General features: G+C 40.3%; 1 protein-coding gene across 1 annotated transcript in view; it reads left to right on the top strand.

Annotated features, from left to right (window-relative positions):
* Positions 1–22183, top strand: part of LOC133987214 (cadherin-4-like) — a 235213-nt gene that overhangs the window by 168098 nt on the left and 44932 nt on the right. The window contains exon 5 of the mRNA XM_062426509.1: positions 2657–2854. Within this exon, the coding sequence (XP_062282493.1) occupies positions 2657–2854 (198 nt within the window). The remainder of the gene's footprint in view (positions 1–2656; positions 2855–22183) is intronic.

The following is a 22183-nucleotide window of genomic DNA, read 5'->3' as shown; positions in this document are numbered from 1 at the left end:
TGACATAGACGTGTTGATATGTGTAATGTATTTGAACATAAGAAGCAACATGCTGTATCTCATTTTCTGCACGTGGGTGCCTTAACTAGCCCTGAGGTACACAATTAAAACTCTCCTACTGCATTGTCAATGACTTTTGTTTGTTTCTACCCACTCTGGAAGCATCTCTAATGGAGCAGAATGTCTGTACTGCATTAATGTATTTTGCAATATTTCTACATGAGGGCATTCATGTAGATAGGTGATATGCTTGATAGACCCAGCATCTCTTCTGACTCATGAGTGAGTTAATGTTCATGAGGAGATTGAAAATGTGCTCCTTTCATGTTCCTTATTCGAGCATCTTTCAAAAAGACAGGTTTGTGGTGGTCATTTCTCTCCGCCTGCAGGGTGTATGTGAGGGGAGTGTATGATGGGAGCATACCGTTGGACTGAAACGTGTGTCTGTGACTCAGTTGTCACAGTCTAGTGAAAGACACTGTAAATCCAACCTCAGACATGTTCTCTGTTAATAGGCTTTTTATTCCTGCTGTAAAAGTCTGAGGTTTATGGTCTCTGTCACATATATGCACACATACACACACACACACACACACACACACACACACACACACACACACACACACACACACACACACAGGATTCAAGACTTTATACAGTACCTGTGTGCTCACACTTTACAGCTCTGTTCTGCTCAGGCCTGATGCATGATGGCACAAATAAACTGAATCATGTTTGTTTAATATTTTAAACAAACGTGATTTGATACATTGTGTTTGTTGCTTATCCAGGTCACTAGAGACCATTCATTATATAGTTATGAGTTTAAATTGCTAAAAGTGTTTTTTACCCTGTTGGTTAGCTTGAGGAGTTCTATCAAGCCAGTCTGAGGGGGGAAATAATGGAACACAGGATTCTGGAGAGACTGTAATTTAAGATGATTTCCAATGGTTTTGGAAATATTGCAGTGATTATGTATCAAACAGGAAATAGGTTGTGATTTGTATTTAGGTTCTATTTTATTTCTTAAATGTATTCCTTAATTTCCATGCAGTTCCAATTAATGTGGTCAAATAATTAAAACAATTAACAATTATATATGCCTTTTGTCAAGGACTTGGTCAAGTACCATACATTTATGTAGCTCTAGCTATATACACCTGCTGTTCTCCTTTCCAGCATCATTTCAAACAAATAGTGTATTTGCTGTAGACAGCACTTATATAAGTATTTGAGCATTATTCGAAGTATTGGTATGGAAGTGAGTTACCAAGTTTCCAGGTGCCAATTACTGTAGGTGCCAATTACTGTAGGTTCTAAAAGACTCACCTGTTAGTAAGTGAGTGAATGAATGGGTGAGTAAGTGGCTGAGTGAGTGAGCCAGCGGGTGAGTGAATGAGTAAAAGAGTGAATTAGTGTGTGAGTTCATCCATTAGGTGATCCACATTCAAAATAAATGATGTGCATTATGCACTTTGTTTCCATGGTAACATTATGCATTAGTTTCAGCTGTATAGTGATGACTTACTGTAGGTTACACAATCCTTTCACATCAGTTATTACTACAATACAGTTACTAATATTAGAAGTAAAGGCATTTTAAGACAGTGAGAGGATGCTGCTGCCGTCTTTTCTACTGTTATCCAATGTAAGCATGGCTGCATTTGTATTTGTCGCTACCATCTGAACAATAGCAGTCTTGGAGCAACATCACCTTCAGTGTCTGATTATGTGGGGTTTATGATATTAGGAGACTGTCTTCCCAAGAAAAATGACACAACAGGTTGTAATATCAGTTGCCCAAAAGCAACAACATTTGTTACGTTTGAGTGCCAAATACCATCTAGAAGCCGTAGTGATTATGCCCCAGAGCGTTGGTGCAGTTCAGTTAATATACCAGACAAAAGGTTAGTCACACCTTCCCATTCACTCAAATGAGAAAGTGTGTCCAGACTTTAGACTGGTACTGTATGTCAACAATTTCCCTCATTCAGAAAAGGAATAGATGGATGTAGGATATAACCCAACAATGGACTTTACCACAGGAAACAACTGTTCGTTTCCTGTCAGCAACAGCGGGTCAGGACATTTAAAAAAAAAAGTCTGCTACTATGTTCTTCCCTTAACCCAATGGTTATTATTGTACCCATGACGATGGAGGTTGCCTAAATTTAGCAAACCCACACCACTTGTTTCTCTAACCAATGACCAAACAACATATTTGGTTAACTTGGAGGACTTTTGGATATTAGTTAGCTAACTTGCTATATTAATCGTGTTGTATCAATCAAACCATTTCCTCTATTTTAAGCTGCAACCTGTTATATTTGGCTGCATGATTAGATTAGAGAAGGTTGATCAAATGTATGTGATATGTGCCCTTGTGCAAAGCCAGGTGGCTTATGCTGTGCTAACCATTCACTGTCTGAGAGAGTCTTAACACTTATTGACTAACAAAAATACCAACTGCTACAAAGAAATAACTGGAATTAATTGTTCACAAAAAATATGTATCTGTTTAACCAGATTAACAAAAGTAAAATGTCATTACTGTTGTTCTGTGAATTTCTACTTTGATACTTGGGCATCACATCACTTGCCATTATCATTAACAGCACATCCATTCTCCTAAACGAAGCCTTGTGTTGTTTTAAAGGTCACAAAGGAAGAGGGGAAAGTAGCTGAGAGAAAAGAGAAGAAGGAGGCGTTCCAAGCACCACCTCCTGTCATCATGTTCTCAGGGTCAGGCCTGAACAGCTCCAAGGGTCTACGGAGGCAGAAGAGGGACTGGGTGATCCCACCAATCAACGTGGCAGAAAATTCTCGAGGACCGTTCCCTCAGATGCTCGTCAGCGTAAGTGACAAATTTGATGGGCCGCGTCACTGATTTGTTCTGAATTTGCAGCTGGGATTTCTTGAGGGCACTTCATGGTTCACGCTGATTGGGGGTGTGTGATGGACGGTGATAAGGAACAGAAACACATTAGCATAACTGGTTAGTTCTCCACATCCTTGCAGATGATTATGTTGTGTTCTTCTGATTTAATTATAGCCACAAAATCTTAAGGTATTTAAACAGCCCTGATTGCCCCTAAGAAGTTCCCCCCTCAGACACCAAGTAGGCTCCAAAACAGCTAAGCTGCCAAACTCTCCCACAGTGTGAGGTCCATTGGGTTCACAGTGAAACTAATGATTATTTCTGCTCCTTTATGTATTCATTCTTCCCTTTATCAGGCTATTTCAGAATGGTTGGCTGAAATTCAATGCTATTTTTATAGAGCCTTTATAATAATACAATTTGTCACAGAATCTTTACTGAAGTCATAACTCTGGGGCTCCTGTGAGATATAAAGGACAAAGTATAAAAAGCTGGCCTCAGAGAGCATGTTGGTTTAAAACTTAAATAAATCAGACGTAACTTTTTTTATTCAACCTTGACAGCAGGAAAAATGTCCTGACTATAACCTCATCTTGCATGTGTGTCCCTATGTAAATCTGTATCTAAAGGACGAGGAATATACAAGTAGTAACACCTCAGCTCTTGGTACCTAATCATTATTCAACAAACCTGTCTTCATTTAGCATTCAAGATTGGAATGTGGCAACAACGACTGGCTCCCATCACGGCAAATTTCATTTCTGTGAAACTACAAGTGCAAAATATGAACACAACATGAAGAGGGTTGGAGGTTGAGCCTGTACAAGCCTGTCGGAGAAAAAAAAAACATGAATAAATAAAGGTTTGTGTAAATGTGTTGTTGTGCAAAGGCTCGAGCTGCAGAGTGTTTAAAATTCAGAGATTCTGTCACAACAGAATGCGCGGTTTGTCTCTCTCATTGCAAAGCTGTAGGCTTTAAGCTTGTGGTGCGCACTGTAATTCATCAAAAAACATCATTCCAGGAGACCGCTGCTTCATTCCCTGCTCCCACTTTCCTTCTCTCTTTATCTAGAATATCTAGCCATCAGCTTTTCCTCGCTGTTTACAAAACTCTCACAGTTTATCTCTTTTTGGTCTTAAATTGTGCAAAAGAAGCATTTTTTTTTCTCCTTTTTGTTTCTGTTCTTTGTTTTTCAACAGGGTTTTATCCAATCCCCAGGGAAAAGCCTGGGGAGCTGCTTGAAGGAAACTTTTTTATTCTACTTTTTTACTGTGAGAAAAAAAAGTCAAAGAGGGGAGAGTTTGTCTTTGTTTTTGGAGTTGGAGTACTTTTACAGCTGTGGTCCCATCAGTTTGGCACAGTGTGGCATATCCATATGAGCACACTGAGCCCTTCAGTAGTGCTACACCGGCCATAAACTGGCCAGACAGTTCTGCTGTTTCAGTGAGCTGGTCAGAACCAGAGAGGATGGGGTACAGAGAAATAGAGAGGGTATCAAAGGAACATTTGGAAGTATAGTGGGCAGCCAAACACAATCCACTTTGTGCAGTAAATAAGTCCGTCAGGGGCTGGTGGATTGCTGAGAGTGGAACGTTCAGAGGAGAAGAGAAGTGATGCGTGTTGATGCCTCTGTTGGGCTCTCCGGCTCCAGTCTTTCTCTTTAATGATGACTGGAGGGCAGGCAGGGCCATACTGAGAACTAGAGATTTTAACAAGGAGACAGCTCTGGGGGGTGGATGGCATGGGGATGATTTTGCCATATTTATTGTTTATGTGTTTAGTCCACTTTTATAACCTCTTTTGTCCTCTGTCTAGAATTGAGGCTTATGCATGTCTGTTTCATTTCCCTCCATCAAAACTCCAAAGATAAATATTTAATGTCATGAAGATGGAACATTTTAGATAGATTTTTAAAATGTTTTTATTTATGACATTTAATATGTTAATCACAGTTTCTATTTTATATGAAACACGCTGTCTGTCTCTCTTTCTGTCTGTATACTCCTCCTCCGTCTCTCTCCAACTGTGCCATCAGTGCTCTGTGTGCTGTGGCTGTGTGATGCCTCCCCTAATGGCCTGTGAAGTCAGTCCCTCTCCTAATGGGCTGTTCTGTCATCCAGCGCAGCACTGAGTGACATGCAGGCAGCGGCCTTCCCCACCATCCTGCCGCTATCCTCCTTGCACCGACCAAGTTGCCATCAGTTGGACAGGCGGGGTGTCAGCAGCCCTCACCTGCATCTCCGCAGGTCTGCAGCACTGTCACTTTGATCATGCCAGCACAGGATCAGGCAGGTGTCAGGACAGAGGCCCTACCGACTGGCCTCTGAGCTTGCAGCCTGACGTGGCTCGAGGGCAATGTTGACTGCAAAGTCTTGGCAGAACTGTACTCCCATCGCTCTTTATAGCCAAGACAGTGTCAGAGCTCATTGAGATGTTATTGACTGCTTTTTATTAATAGCAGCGCTGAAATAATTGCTTCAGCACTTCAGACTCCTTGACTGTGCATGAAGATCTAGAGCGCACAGTGCAACTCTTGGGCTTAATATTAGACCTTTTTTAGCTCTAGCGCTGTGGTGGTAACAACACCGGTTTCTCCTCTTTTTTTCCAAGATGATGGACATCTCTTTCCAACAGATGGGTATGATTGGAACATAACTTTTAACAAAAAGTGAAACTGAAAGGCTAGCAAAGAGAGCAATGGAGAAGAGACAGAAACACATGATAGTTAAAAGACAAAAACAAGGAATGTGGGGAGTAATTTTTCACAATAAACAGGTGTTCTCTATCGTTCTCTTTATTCTGCGGCCAAACAGCCATCAATAGCATGTAAGGGACATTGATTTTTCACAGGGGCTTTTTGAAACCTTCCATTGATCCACGCACTTCTCCTACAGCAAGAGAGGCATCGATTTCTTTTGCTCGGGTAAATAAAGACTCAACGTAACCGCCCCCCCTCCTCTCCACCATCACCCAACTCCCTTGACCCCCTATTAAAACAACCGTCAGCAGAAAAATGAACAAAAGCCTGATGAAACAACAATTTAGCCGAGGAGCAAGATGGGGTATGAATAAATATTTGTCCAGTAAAATACCTTTTTCATTGCACTGTTCGCTGAGTCTTGTCTGTGTGAAAATAACAGAGAGAAAGAGAGAGGGAGCGAGAGTGTGAGAGAGAGAGGGGTAGAGAGATATGTGGTTTAGGCCTGTCAGATCTGCTAGTGCAGATCAGGTCATGCTACCACATTCAAAAGGAAAGTATACTGTTATGCAATGAATCTGGCTTTTCACACATTCTGTTCATTGCTAAATATTATTAACACCGAAGACATAAAAAGTGACTTAAAGCTGTTTTAGTTATATCTTCCACATGTATCTAGACATCTACTGTTGGTGCAAAAATATTTGTTCATATTTTTTACCTTTTGTCATCCTTTTCTCACCATGTCTTTCCTTCTATTCAATTTTCAATTCAATTTTATTCATATAGTGCCACATCACGACAAAAATTATCTCAAGGCGCTTTTTTGCATTGAGCAGGTCTAGACTTAATTTAAAGAGACCGAACATTCCCACATGTGCAAGCACTTGGCAACAGTGGCAAAGAAAAACTCCCGTTTAACAGGAAGAAATCTCAAGCAGAACTGGGCTCCAGGTGGTTGACCATCTGCCTTGACTGGTTGGGTTGAGAGAGAAAGAGGGGAAGGGAGAGAGGAGAGAGGGAAACGCAGAGAGGCACAGTAACAACAACAATGATAATAATAATAACAGCATGCATGGAGGTCAAGAAGGACATGGTTGATGGATGACAATGAGGATGGGTAGATGTTCCACCCATCGCAAACATTTCTTGTCCCCACACTTTCCTGTTTTCAGAATCTCTTTCCTAAAACCTGCTCTGGGTAACATTTTAGGCTACATACACGCTACGTTTTCTACTTTTCATTTGAAAATCCATACATTTTGCTACATTTACACTTAGCGCCCACACTACTTCAGGATCTTCAAACCCTAAAATGGAAACTTTTGAAAATGATTCTGACCCCATTTTAGTTTGAAAACTCGAGGACGCTCACGTTCACTCCTTGATGGGGTTTTATCAGTTAAAAAGTGTGTCCTTCACTGATTTGTCACACCTCTATCACCTGACAACTCCCAATCTGTGTTTTTCTGCTCTCTTGACAACTCGACTCATGTGGTACTTTCAGTAACAGTTCCACATTGTTGTCAGTCCAAGCAAACAGATGTCTTACTTTTCACCATTGCTGTGTTTCCTTTGTAGTATTTTCTGCAACTAAGCAACCCACTGCAGAGTAAACAATCTGCTTCCTGTTTACACCAGCAGGTGCATGCCCAGTGAATGGTCATGTGATATGCATTTTCAGGCATTTTAGTATGGGAAGAAAATATTTCTGAAATGGTGCTAAAATGCTCTTATGGATGGAGATCGTTTTTGTTATCAATTGAAAACATATTAGTGTGGACTTTGTGTAAGTGTTTGTCTTACGGAATTGATTTTGAGAGAGTAGGTATTTATTTTGAGAGCTGGAATAAGGGATGTGAAAATGACTACAATTTCAGCTAAACTGTTGTTTTATTGGATAACATTTCTTGGAAGACATTTTTTCTCTCTGCCGGCTGTCCTTGAGACAGAGAAGCCAGATATTTTCCAATAAAGTGTGGCTGCATCCCTCAATAATCACAAGCCATTATATTGACAGGAATACCTTAGAGGGGGTACAGCAGCCGCGAGAGCAATAAGCCAAAATAAATGTTTTGTTTTCGTTTTTTTTGGGGGGGGGGCGTTTGCCTAAAGCCCTTTATTGACTGATATGAAGAGAAATAGTTTTGTTAAATATCCTGTACTTCAGTAGTTTGTTGTAAGCATTTCCTGGTTGTAGCTCCTGAGAATATGTCCAATAATAATAAAATGGAGGCTGCATGTTAAATAGTGCACGAAATATCATTTGTATCTGATTTGGTGTGTGTTGCAGTGCATCTGGTGATGTTTATTGTGTTCACTGCAGCACCTGTGCTCCAGTTTCTATATCTCTCTCTGTGGAGCACGTTGAGAAAAGCGTTTTTCGGAGCAGAATGAGCAAACCCCCCTGAGGTGTCTGTTTTCTCCTCTGTGTACATTTACCAGTGATTAATGACTGCTCCGCTCCACTGACAGACACGGCAACAACAAAAACACCAGAAAGACAGACAAAACAGAATTCTGCAAGAATAGGATGAACAAAAAGCAACATACTGTACAAGTGAGCTGGAGCTGATTGCAATGAAGAATTTAAGGGGGGACAAAGACGGGTGGGTGGGATTGAGAACAAGAAAAAGCAACGGAAAGAAATGAGTGGCGCAAGAGAGGGAATGTAGGGCTAGACCGGGATTAGAGGCACGTCTGTGTTTGTGTTTAGGTCTGATAGACTTCCCGGAGAACTGCTTTTCACGGCCTCTTCCCTCGAGTCTAATGAAGCCTTCTGGCATCTGCCACCCCACCACCCGGCCAACACCAGCACTGCACTGCTCCAGCCTGCACCCTTCATCGTTTTCCACTCCCTCCTGCTGAGACATACGCTCACAAACACACACACACTCAATCACAAACAAACAAACAAACACATGCATACACAGACAGAGAGTGAAATTAGTTGTCCTACACAGGCAGCAAACAATCAGTGCAGCGCATGTGCCGCATTATTGCTTTTGTATATGCTCATTGTTTGGGGTTTTGTTTGGTCGCATTACTGCTTTATCCCTGAACAAAGAGAAGAAAAGCTATGCCAGAAAAACAGGACTCCATCTTGTGTTGTTTTTGTTGTTTTTGTTGTTTTTTTAGCCTAGTCCACCAGAGAAACCACAGGATGGTGAAACACAGGGATGCAAGTATTTAAGGATCACAGTCCATTTCAGAGCTCGGTCACTAGGAAACCACATTGCTGCCCATATGGAACGCTTTATGAATGTCGAACTGCACAGAACTCATTTTCAGGGCTAAATAAATTCAGGCTGTGAAAACACTGAAATGTGTGGCTACACTAAGTCTATCAAACACATGAACGGTACAGGATGTGCACTGCTGTATATATATTCAAGCATATTTAGTTCGGGGCTATGTTTTCTCTTGTTTTCTTTTCGTGTTCTCTGCGCTACTAAGGTCCTTAGCAGGCATACAACTTCAACACACATGTACTCACTATGGACACACTACATAAACTATATCAAACCTGGGAAGTAAAGGAAAAAACAATAGACTTCTTTCAGATATGGGTGAACCTCCTGTAAAATATGAAGAGGGGGGAAATTAAGGGAGAGACCTCATGTCTACTCTGGGGTATTGCACAAACAGTCATGTCAGCATTTTATATGCACTTTGTTTTACACATCTTGGTTAGTTTTAAACTCTAGGCTTCTGTTTGATTTCACCTCCTCAAGAATTCACACAATATATTTCCTTTCCAAACCCCAGCTGTGAAGTTTCTTCCAGCACAAGCAATCGCTGTTTGGAGACATTACAAATCACATTAAAGTTTGATATTTACTGATCCTCTTTTTTTTGGTTAGCCAAAAGCTTGGATCAAGGACAGCAGTGTCAGTGATTCCAAACTGAAATATCTCAACTGCTATTGGAATTATTGCCATGTTCATGGTACCCAGGGGATTAATCCTAGTGACACTGGGTATTAGATGGATTATTGGATTGATTAGATGGATTAAATTGATGGATTACTTTTAAATTTGGTACAGATATGCATGTTTCTCAGAAGATTAATATAACGACTTTGGTGATCCCCTGTTCACTTGCTGGCCACCGACACATCAAAGTTTTCAATTATCCAGTGAAATATCTCATCTTCAAGATGGATTGGCTCCAAGTTTTATATGGACATTCATGGTTTCCAGAGGATCAACCCTAATGGCTTTGGTGATCCACTGAGTAAGATTGGCTGTAGATGGCTGTAGACTATTAGTCTTTTTTGTTGGTGTTTATTTTTTGTCATTAAAAGAATGCTTTATTTGGAAATATATATATAATCTCAGATAATAACAATAGTAGTCATGAACTGGTACATCGACATTTGATGCACACAAGTGTTTTTTCCAATATCTCCTCTTGTGAGAGCTGGTATGAAAGCCAGATAACCATAAGTTATGATGGCAGGACTAAAACACCAGTGGAAGTTGAGGAGAGTGCTTTACATTGTTACTTTTGCTAATGGAGTCTTTGTGATGGAAGAACATGCTCCCTCCTGTCTTTTTTGACAGGTCAGATCATTAATGAAACATTTGACCATAAAAGCAATTTGCCCATCTTCTGAATAGCATAAGACTCAGATATTCAAGAGAAAGGTTGAGCACATGAGGACACATTAATATCTCATGCAAAGAGGTGTTTGAGGGCAATCATGAAACAAGAAGAGAATCACTTAATAGATTCTTTGACAGCTCAATTTCTATATGTGAAGTTCTGATTATTGTTCCTATTCAGTGATCCACTGCTAAGAGCCTAACCCCCAACTCTTTGTGCAATCCTGTCTTGGCATACAGCAAATACCTTATGAAGTTCATTTCCCTTTCTCTAATGAAATTAGGGAGATCAATGTAATTACATTTATCAGCCCCAGGAAATGGAGTCTCCTATACTCTCAAGGTATTGACGAGAAAAACAAATTGTTACTACACTCATGTATTCGTCAGCAGCATTTGGCCTTTGTTTCCTCCTGTGTTCAGGGAAGTGAGACTGAAATGTAATTTTCACTGTTTAATATCTCATTATTTTGAAATTAGTGGCGTGAAGTCTCGGTAAACATGTTCATCAGGCATATTCAGTTCAGTTTATTTTTCAAGAGAACAGAGTTCCAGCCGTGGCCTTGTTGCACACACCCAGGCCCAGAGCTGCTACTATGGCTTTACAAAACAAACAACTAAAACCCTCCCTCAACCAGCCACCCACTCACACACACTGAGACAGCGCAGACCGCACACACACGCACAGATAAACACACACATGTTCACTCAAATCCCCTCAACACATTCTTCTCTGATATGACATCAGGCAGCACCAGGCGGGCTGCCTCCTGGGTTCAGTTGGTCTTAAATTAAACAGTAAATCATCTCACCAAAAGACACAAGAGTTATGTGTGAGTCAAGGGCAACAGTTCTGGGCTCTTTAATAGGAGATGAGGAGGACTTTATGAAGGAGATAAATAACAGCTTAACAAACAGCCTCTGTCTGGTCCCCTGGAGGTTGGCCTCAGCGACCCTGTGGATCGGTGGGATGAAGGAGAGCCAAGAATCTCAATTCCTCTGAAGACATGAAAAAATAATGTGCAGTGAAATTGGAAGACAGATATTCGGAAAGGGACTCAGGGAGGTAGGGACCGGTTATGAAGTGGGGGGCGAGAGTGGCAGTGATTGTTGGTGATATGAGACAAGGTCGGTCAAATAGAAAGGACGAGTTGACAGTCAGATAGGCAGAGGGACAGATTGACAACAGTAGAGCCAAAAAAGTAGGTACAGAGGAAATCATGCAGACAGACAAGCAGATCAAGCAAAGACAGACAGACAGAGGGGAAGAATAACACGCAGACATGACAGTTGTCCCATCAGGTAATACTCTCCTCTCGCTTCTGCTCAGTAATGCTTGCATGTTTGCCCGAGAGACAGACCTAACAAAATAAAGTCTAATTCAACATAATGCCACGGCATTTAGAAGGAATGGGAGAAAAGAGTAATTGCAAGAGGAAAAGTCCTTGGGCATGAGATTGAATTGAATTGAAGCGTTTTCGGATGCAAGTCATGTGATGTAAAATTCTAATCTCACTTAATGTGCCTGTATTTTTCCATTTTCCCCTCTTTGGCTCCTTTTTTCCTGGAGTTAAAATGTGAGGGAAATCAAAATTGAGGCCTGCACCAGAATATTCTGATCCTATTTACTTTGTCATTTACAATGAAAGGCCTCAGTCAGAATCTTTTCATGCAAGTATAATGGATACTGTCATGGGGTGATCATGTTTTTGTATGCTGGTAAAACCCCCTTACCACACACGCAGACACACGAGAGCACAAACACACGACTCTCACACAAGATCTGGTATAAGCAAGCATACATCATCCCTGTGTATGTGTGTAATAAAGTTCCTCACTGCGCAGTGAAATGCTTTACAGCATCTCAAGATGAAACAGCTCCTAAGATAAGCAGTTTAGTACCAGATAAAAAGTTGCCAGTATTTTATAACTCTCCTTTTAACTTTGCAGGTTTCTCATTGCTTTTCGCTTATGAGTATTTCTAGCCGATGCTCCTCGATGCTGCTCCACACATTTTTATTTGTTCTTCATTTTCAAGAGAAAAGAACATTTCCTCCTAACACCCTATAAAAGCTTTAACATCCCACATTGTTCATAAAACCAGAGTGATGCACAGTGCCTGGCATCATGGCATACAGGAGATGATGTTATGGTTCATCTGAGGCCCTGCAAAATGCTTCTTTACATAAGGTGATTTGTACTGGTTGCTCTATAGTCACTTCACTTTAAAGAGGACTCAGTGTCAAGCCAAGCAGCTGGGGGAGGCTGATGCATGTCCAGATTTTCTGCCATGTTTTCATGGTGACTATCGGTACAAGAAGGAGATACACAGAAACTGACCTCTGCTGTCTCAGATCCACTTTCTGATCTGTATCAACCAAGGCATGACAGGCCAGTTTGAAAAAGCAAATGTACGCTAGCCATCTGTATGCCATCATTGTCATACATGTGCTTATGCTCAAGCAAAAACACACAGGTGTTCATGCACAAACACACATGCATGACTACGTAAACATACACACACACACACCTCCTCACTCTTCCAAGGTTCATTTGTCAAGATGACAGCTGGACTCTTGCTGAGGTGGAGTTTGCCAAGCAGAATCCCTCGCTTGGTTAGTGGGAGCCAGAACATCCTGGGAAACATTCTGACACACATTTAGAGGCTGCAGTGTGACTGTGTATGTATGTGTGCGTGTTCACATGAGTGAGCGTGTGTGCCTTCAAGTTTGTGTGAATGCACGTGTGAATGTGCAACTTTTCAAAACACCCAGCAGCAGCATGGCAAGGTCCAGCCCCTCTTCAGTTTCCTGCCTGTGCTTGGCAGGAGCAGGCTTGGCAGGGAGCAGCCCATTTTGTCAGGCTTCCAGTCAACATCAAACGTGTATACTGCTCTACCTGAACACCTTTCCTCCCTCCCCTCGCTCTTCACATCTGTGTCCTTAGACATCTGTTTACCTCATGATACCCCCAGAGTATTTGTCCCTGTAGACTGGGAGAAATGTACTGCATGCTTTTCCTTCCAAACAGTCCTTCAGCTGTGTCCACTTGAAATTTGTCTGTACGATGATGTAACTGGATGTTTCTCTGACTAGATTGACAAAGATAATGCGATACAAACGGAATAGGATCCCAAAAAGTTCACGTCTGGTCAAGAGGGGAAACTCTACCTACTTTCTCACAACATATATTCATCCCACTAGACTGAAGTGCTATCAAACAAGTCTGGCAACGTCTCCATACTTCCTGTGTCCAGTTTTTCTAGCCAAAGGGGCTCATGCTCTACTACAGAGTTCTTGCTGATGCATTAAATTTGCAACCACTTTCATCCCCCCAACCCCCTTATTCTCACTCTCCCCACTTTTTCTTCCCTCCTTTTTCTCTCTAGTCTGCATTTCTCCTCTTCACTTCTGCCTGACGGATTTAGAAAGTGAGAATAAGAAGAAGAAGGTAGGGGGTGGAAGAAGAGGGAGAGAGTGTGTATAAAAGGTGGACAGTGTTGGTGGAGTGGGGGAGTAAATGGCTGGAAAAGTGCAATAGCAGCAAATTTTGTGCCACTGTCACCCTCTTGCTCTGCTATTCTCTACCCTACAAGTCTCCAACACTCTTTACTCTAATTACCCAGATTGGGTTTTCTGGGGATGAAGCGACAAGGGAGGAAAAGGGAGTAACAGGGGGGTCCTTGATATTGTCCTTGTCAAAGCCTAGGGGAGCGACTGCAGAAGTCATTCATGCATCCATCACACTCCCGATTTCACAATTTAATCAATTCCCTAATGAAAGAGAGTGAAAGAGAGAGAGAGAGAGAGGAAGAGAGGGGTAATATTGAGATGGCCCTCAGACTCAAAGCTAAAGGGTGCGGCCACTCTTTGTCTGCGACTACAATGGCTGCCTTATTTTCATTCTGTCTGCTTGGAACAGGGGAGTGAGGAGGGCGAGTCATTCCATTGTTACCTCCAGGGAGAATAGCACCTCTAATTTGCCATAAGCCTGCACTATTAAAGACCAGACTCCTTTCACACTGCAATAATTGGAAAAGTCATTCACTGCTTAACTTCCATTACTCCATGTTATTTTCACTAATGTGGAGGAAGGTCTTTTAATAATCTCACCTGCGTCACTTCTAGCTATCATTCAAATGATACAAAAGCACACTGAGCACACTATCTCTCAATTTCACTCTGTTACACACTCACATAGACCACTAAGCCGGGTAATTCCGAAAATGCATATTTTTGGCCCTCTGTCCTCTCTGTCCACTTTGTAAAGCTGAAAACAGCCTTCTTGCATTTTAGTGTGGACAGGTTAAATCTGAGTGTTGAAGCAATTGTCAGTAAGCTGCATTTATGTTTATTTTGTCTGATTCCTGACTGTGATGCAGATAAGCAAGTTTCTTATATTCAAGTTCTTTATGCCTGCCTCAGACACATCGGACCAATGAGCTCAGTAATCATCATGATTTGATAAACTTGGTGCATTTTGGTTTGCTTGGATTTTTCTCTGTACCAAAACAAACCAAACCAAACCAAAATGCACCAAGTTTATCAAATCATCCACTGATGACAAGTGACAAGTGCAATTGAAATAAAGATTTGAGTCTACCAAGCTAGCAGCTTAGCCAGCCATACTTAGATGCAGCTGTGCTTTGAGGTAAGTGCTAACGTCAGAATGCAAATGATCATAATTACAATGCTAACATTTGCTAATTGCATCAATTACAAAATGTAGCTGAGGATGGCAGGGGATGTTGTTCATTTTGCAGGTATTTTGTCATAAACCACAGCATTGGATACATTTCTGACCTGATTATAGCATTGGACGGAAAGTTAAGGGATCCTGAGGGGGACATACATTTCTGTACCAACATTTTTGGCAATCCATCTTATAGTTTTCAAGACATTTCACAAAAAACCACAAGTGTCAACCAGCTAGTGGTACTGGAGGAAAGGTCAGGATACACCATCTGGGCACCTGGAAAGTCTGTACAAAATTCGATGGCGATCCATCCAATATTTGTTGAAATATTTCAGTCTAAAAAAAAAAATGTAGAGGGCCAATCGAAAGACCAACATTCCCATCCCTAGTGTAAACACACACCATTCTCACGCATAAACTGCATTTTCAGATTTAGCCACCTTGATGTCAAAGACTCTCGCATTTGTTCATGAAATCCTCTATGAAATACTGGCCAGCTGATGAATACAAGATGTTTTGTAGTGTGTTTTATGTTGAAGGTGGTAAGTGCATTTTTTAAAATCCCAACTTCAGACTAAGATACTAAACATCAATCCTGCCCTACCTTTTGAAGAGATACAATGCTCAACATCAAAGCCTAAAAGTCTGTGTTTTAAAAAGGCCACAGGAAAGCTCTTTGCTCTTTGGAAAGACATTTTGCTGACTCACAGCAAAACACACAAGGTTTCTTTTTATCTTTGTACGTGCACTTGACAGATAGAGTATGTGTGATATGCAATGCCACCTAAAACCCTTTCTCTTGTAGAGGCTCCTTCTCTTCAGCGTTAACCAGTCTGTTTGTGACCTCTTGACCCATACCTGTATTTCTGCCCATTAGGCTTTACTGTATTTGGGTTCGGAGTAGCTATCCCTGTGTGTTGGGCTTTAGAGCCGTGAAAGGCCTGGCTTTCAGCTCTTTAGGGGTACTATCCTGTGACTTCACTGTCTGCAAGTGACAGATCGTTTCTACTGTCCAACTGCTCACTGAACCAGTGTCATTCTCTGAAACACCAGCACACCACTGCACACCTAATTGGCACAGTCATGACACTCTGTGTGTTTGTGTGTATGCCTGTATGTTGCTTTTTAAGTTTGTGACATGCTAAAGCCAGATAGTGGTGCTTTATTCTTTGGAGATTATCTAGAAGTACTACACGTAGCTGAGTTTTGCTTAGTGTCATTCTTGCACATTGTCACAGTGGCACAGTATCAATGTATAAATATTAGGGCTGGCTGTCAATCGATTAAAATATTTCATTGCTATTAATCACATGATTGTCATGAGATAACTTGTGATTAATTGTAAATTAATCACACATTTTAAATGTTTTTCTAAATGTACTTTAAAGGGGATATTTTTCAAGTTTTAAATAATCTCATGAACATGGGAGTGGATACATATGCTTATTATTATGTTTATTATTATTATTGAAACAATCCAGAACAATGAAATACTGCATGCTCCAAAAATCTGCTGTCAGTTATGATATCAGTTAGAAACTAGTTTCATTCATTCACCAATTCTTGCTCTCTCTCACACACACATAGTCTGTCTCTCTCTCCCTCTCTCTCTCTCTCTCTCTCTCTCTCTCTCTCTCTCTCTCTCTCTCTCTCTCTCTCTCTCTCTCTCTCTCTCTCTCTTCTCTCTCTCTCTCTCTCTCTCTCTCTCCACACACATACACACACACACACACCTTTGTTGAGCAGGAGGAGGTATCTCTGTATATGCTGCTTGGCGAGCGACTGGTAATTGAGACTTATGGTACGCCGTAAAGTAAATAACTTTGGTCAATAACTGGTCATGTCGATAGAACATCTGGCAGGCTTTGGAGCTGAATTTGCCATTCATAAGACCCTTTTCTTTATACATTTCTGCTTGTTATCCAAAACATTACTGCATCACTTCTTTATTTCCAAACTACTGGCCAGGTGTGTTAATTGTGTGTTAAAAAAATAACACTGTTAAAATTCATTTGTGTTAATGTGTTATTAATATCAGATGCCCTAATAAATATGAATGCTTTAGGTATTTAGTCATACTGTTTATCTCTGGCAGGGTATTATTTCTGTTTTATGTTTTTAAAACCTTAGAGTAAAGATTACTTTACATTCATCTAAAAAACTAAAAACTTGAATTGTCTTCTGTTTTCAGAGCTTCACAAAGGCAGCTCACCAATCGTTTGAAGCTGTCTGTAAAATATAATGCACAAAGCTGCAAGACAATTCAAGTTGAAAGGACACCTTCATTTTAATGTGTTTGAAATTGAAGGTTTTGTTCAGCTGAATGCAGAATGATTTCAAGAAATGTCTGCCTCATGCGTAATGTTGTTGTAGACGAGTCTGAATGTGGTTTCTGTTTGCACATGAATTCTAACATGTGGCCAGTTTGTTTCCATGCTAAAACCACTGTCAGCCACATCTGATATATCTGCTGTCTTATTTGATATGCTTCAGCTAAGTAGAATAAGTAAAAACAAAATAGGACATAAACATAGGACATAAGCTTTTCTCTCTTAACAAATCAATTCATGGTTTTAAAAATGTATCCAAATGCTGAGGCAATGCCAGAAACTAATCCAGTGCACATGGCCTTTGCTTTTGTTTTACTTAACGTTACTATGATGAAGGCTGGTTGTGCTTTGACTGACTTGGATCAGTAAAGGAGAATACTTAGCTGAGGTTTACACTCAAAATATCAACAGTTTCCTCCACACAGTAAATAATAGAAATATAATATTCTGCTGCTCTCTATAGAGTTAAAAATGAAAGTGTCAGCGGCACTTTTTAAAACAAAAGCCTGTAATTAGTTATGCTTCTAACATTTTTCCTGTTGAACACCAGCCAACTTAAAAAAGAAACTCATCTTCTGAAACAACTTTCTAAAGGATCTACCAAGACTGTTTCACATTTTATCATTTCTATGATAATTGTTTCACTTCCATTCACAATACCCCATCAACATTATATCAATGCATATGGTAATTGCAGTTTTCTGTGCATACTAAACCACAGATTATCTTTAATAGTACTTGTACTTCAGCAACAACAGCTGTACAATAGCTTTCAAGTTGGTGAAAAATATCAATTATAATATGTATTTTGCTGATGTAAAGTGTAATGGCTTTACCTACATGAACCGGCTCACTAAAGAAAAAGAATAGAAAACACTTGGTCGGTTCTTTTATTTATGTATCTTTGAGATAGTTTGCAGATTGGAGAACACATACTGTTAATCAAATTTAGCATATAGAAAACTAGCATAGCTAAAATTGAATCTTGTGTATAGTCAATATAAAAGTACAGAATACACTAATATGAAGTTAATCATTTAACTTAAAACACTTACATTAAGGGTTCAATCATTTCAATCATTATTTGGCTCTGCTCATGTGATGCTCTGGAACAAATCATGGCAATCAGACATAGACAGTCCCTGAACTCACACACTCATTAAAACAGTAGTTATGTTTGCATGGACCCGAATATTCCACTAATTATAGGAATACTAGCCCAGTTAGAATAAAAATGCCTCATGTACCATCATCAGTCGGAAGAGACTGGCCCGATCTGGAGTAATCAGAAGAAATGTTCAATTGGGTTGAGAGGGGTGATGTAAACCTCACATAATATGTTCAATAGGAAAACATTAGCACCTTATAACCATGCAAACATTTGATCTGATCATTTCTCTCAGGTTGGAATGAATGTATTCTTTCTGTGCACGTTTGCCCCATGCATGGGTAACATTAGTGATATGATGGTAGGGAGAGAGAGAGAGAGAGAGAGAGAGAGAGAGAGAGAGAGAGAGAGAGAGAGAGAGAGAGAGAGAGAGAGAGAGAGAGAGAGAGAGAGAGAGACAGAGAGAGAGAGACAGAGAGAGACACACAGAGAGAGAGAGAGAGAGACAGAGAGAGACACCACACAGAGAGAGGCAGACAGAGAGAGAGCATGTGTGTGACAAGCAACAGCTGTGAATGTAGCAGTGCAATGTGTATAGTGTTGAGGCTATTTGTCAGTGAGTATATGCCACAACTCAGCAAGTTCCTGTGTCCTCCTTGCCACCTGCTGATTAAAGTGAAGCAGGGTTAGCACCAAAGTTAGTGACAATGGATTAGCCTAACCTGACCAGTTCAGGTGGAACAGCTATTCTCATTGTAATAACAATCTCAGTTGCTTCTAAACAGAGAGTGGAGAAATGTCTGGCTGCTGAGTCTCTCTCCAGTTATACTCAGCCCTCTTCTCCCCCCACCCCTCTTTTGTTGGGCTGATGGTGGATGGTAGAAACATATTGACATATTTCACTGATGTATTCATCACTTTTCCGCATGTCACAAAACGGTTCCAATTAAATATGTCGGTGCATGTAAACACCAGAACGCATTAGATTACATCCCATGTAAACAGTTGGCCCAAAATTTTCAAATGGAGCAATTTCAATCGAAATGAAAAATGATGCATATAAATGCAGCTACTGATTAAACATAGCACACATGAACACATGAAAAACAACATTCTAAATTCGCAAACAACTAAAATGCTAATACAACAAGGAGGCTGTGGAGGTGGAGGGAGTTAAATCCCTGAAATCAGGCAGCAGCAAGGATGCAGAGCTCAGCATTGTATGCAGAATGAATGAGTACAATATATTTATATTGATTGATAATTGAAAGGGAAAGGTTGTGGAAATACATGATTGAAGTTTTAGAACATGTGACTATAAAATGACTTCTGTGCCTCCCTCAAATACTGTGAAGCTTCCTAATGTTAAAAATACATTTCTAATAGAGTAAAGTTAGTGACATGGAGCTTGTTATTTCATGACTACATTTTTGTCAATTCAAGGGACTGCTTTTTAACATAATTGATGGATGGATTGGAAATTTTTAAATGAAAGGGGTCACTGGTTCTGGCACACATTTACCTCCCCATCAATCATCTTTACAATAACCTCTCTATTCCATCTCCTTGTTTGATATAGAGAACAAACATCTCTCTTTTTGTGCTTCTGTGAAAACAGCAGCAGGGCTGCTTCTCAACCAACTTTTTTTTTTCTCTTGTATTGTCAGCTGTAGTATGTCCAGTCTAGTACAGTCTTATCTGGTTTGAATTTCACCTCAAAAGTTTTTCTGCTAACATCACAGCAACTCCACAGCAATGAGCATTTTGGCATCGCCAGTGTCTGTAAACGTGGCAATTGTTATTTCAAACTGTGTACTGGGGCCACAAGCCTCTCCATGTCCCTCCCCTTTGTTTACATGTAGCACCTTTCTCTCCTAATCTGCTATGGTGAGAGTTACGTGGGCTGAGGAAAAGCTTCAATGCTGAGGCAAACAAATGCAATGATAATATGCTCAGGAACGCTCTGGTATCACACAAAACAGAAACACTAACTGTTGGCTGAGTTTGAACTAAAAACCAACAGGATAGAGCCAACCATGTCCAGCCAGGCTAAAGAGTAAGGCTTTGAGGGACTGAGCAGGTAGACACAAGAATACAGGTTTAACATTTGAAAAGGTGGGTTTTAATGTACGCATAAAAATAATATACATAAGGAAACAGTAAATTACAATTAAATTTGGTCCCTAAATTCTATGGGTCAGAAAAATAGAACTAAGTGCAAAATACAGCAAACTGACATAACTAAATGACAAACAGGGAGAACTATGTTCTGGCCAGCCAAAACATTTCAACACATGAGGAGTGGACATAACAAAATACCTAAAATATCTCAAACTAAACACTGGTAATTTGCTAGAAACCCAATAATAACTTTAGAAAACAACTCAACTAAATAACAACTAAAGGTACATTTTGAAGAGCTAGCCACGGTTAAATTAAACATATTTAATGTATTAATGTGAAGCAACATGAGCTCAACCCCCAACAAGACTTTGTGACCAGATTGGGACAAAAGAAAACAGCCCTTTACACAAACCAGCTTGGCCAAGAGGGATGAAGGGTGGTAGGTGGTGGTAGGGGTGCTGCTGCTGCTGCTGTTGTTGCTACTGCTGAACTGATAACTTTTCACTCTTGTTTTTTTATAACAGGCTGCTCAAGCGGCACACTCGCTCTTGTTTTTGTATAATGGGCTGCTCAAGCGGCTCACATAGCAACTGGCCCACCTCTATTTCTTCAGGTGTTCCTGATGGTCAGTTATCATAGTCAGACTATGATAACTTCTCACTGTAGTTTAGATGTTCGTAGTAGTTTTTATAACCCCATGTGTGTTTATGGGTGTGGTTGAAATATTGCAGAGCTCTATTTCTATTGCATTACACCATACAAGATGGTCACTCAGTATAAACAGTACTTCTTCTATTGTATCCTTTCTATCGTTTCCTTTTCTTCTTTTTAACTTATATTCTAACTAATGTTACAGTGTCAACACACTTACATTAATTTAATTTGAATATATTATCTAACTATATTAACATATAGCTACACCATGCTGTGCAATCACTTATAGAATACTTTTTAAAAGTGTTAGTTAACATTAATTTTTCAGTGGGATTTAATTCCTCTGCACCCCAGTGACGTTGGTGGTAGAACAGCGCTTCTGTGTTATTCATTCCCTTCTCTTCATCTCCTCTTCTCTGTTTTCCCCGAAGACCCGGTGGCATGATAATTTCTCATTTGATTTAGTTTTGCCTGGCAGAAGGGAGCTAAGCTCACTGATAAGATCTCCTTAAGAACCAGACAAGTTGTCAGTAATGAAGGGAATTGCTTTGATCTGTCGACAAATAGGTCATTTAGACAGTGTCTGGTTTCTGATGCCGGATGATACAGTCATGACTCTCTCTCTCTCCCTCTCCCTCTCTCTTCCTCTTTCTCACTCTGCCTCTCTCTCTCTCTCTCTCTCGCTCTCTTTCTTTCCCTTTCTCTCTTTCACTATCAAGTTCTCTTCACTATAGCTGAGCGCTTCTCATCTCCTCTTTCACCCTCTCTCTCTCTCACATTCACACTCATGCTATCAAGACAATAGAGGAAAATGTGAGCAAAAAAGAGAAAGAAAGAAAAAATGTTTTTGATTATTATTTCTGCGGTTGAAAATGAATTCCTTTGTTATTTATTACCCAATGGAGACATTTTATGGGTGTGTGTGTGTGTGTGTGTGCGTGTCTTTTGTGTGTTCTTGTGTGAGGTGCAAGATAGTGGAGTGTAGCAAGCGAGAGACTTTCCCTCTTTTCATTAAAGGAAATAAAAAAGTACTTATATGCAGTCATGAGAAGCCCTTTGTGTTCTTCACATGTTGATCTTTTTTCCCT

The sequence above is a fragment of the Scomber scombrus genome, chromosome 10 (assembly GCF_963691925.1).
Source record: "Scomber scombrus chromosome 10, fScoSco1.1, whole genome shotgun sequence".
Taxonomy (NCBI): domain Eukaryota; kingdom Metazoa; phylum Chordata; class Actinopteri; order Scombriformes; family Scombridae; genus Scomber; species Scomber scombrus.
This window is presented reverse-complemented; position numbering and strand designations above follow the sequence as displayed.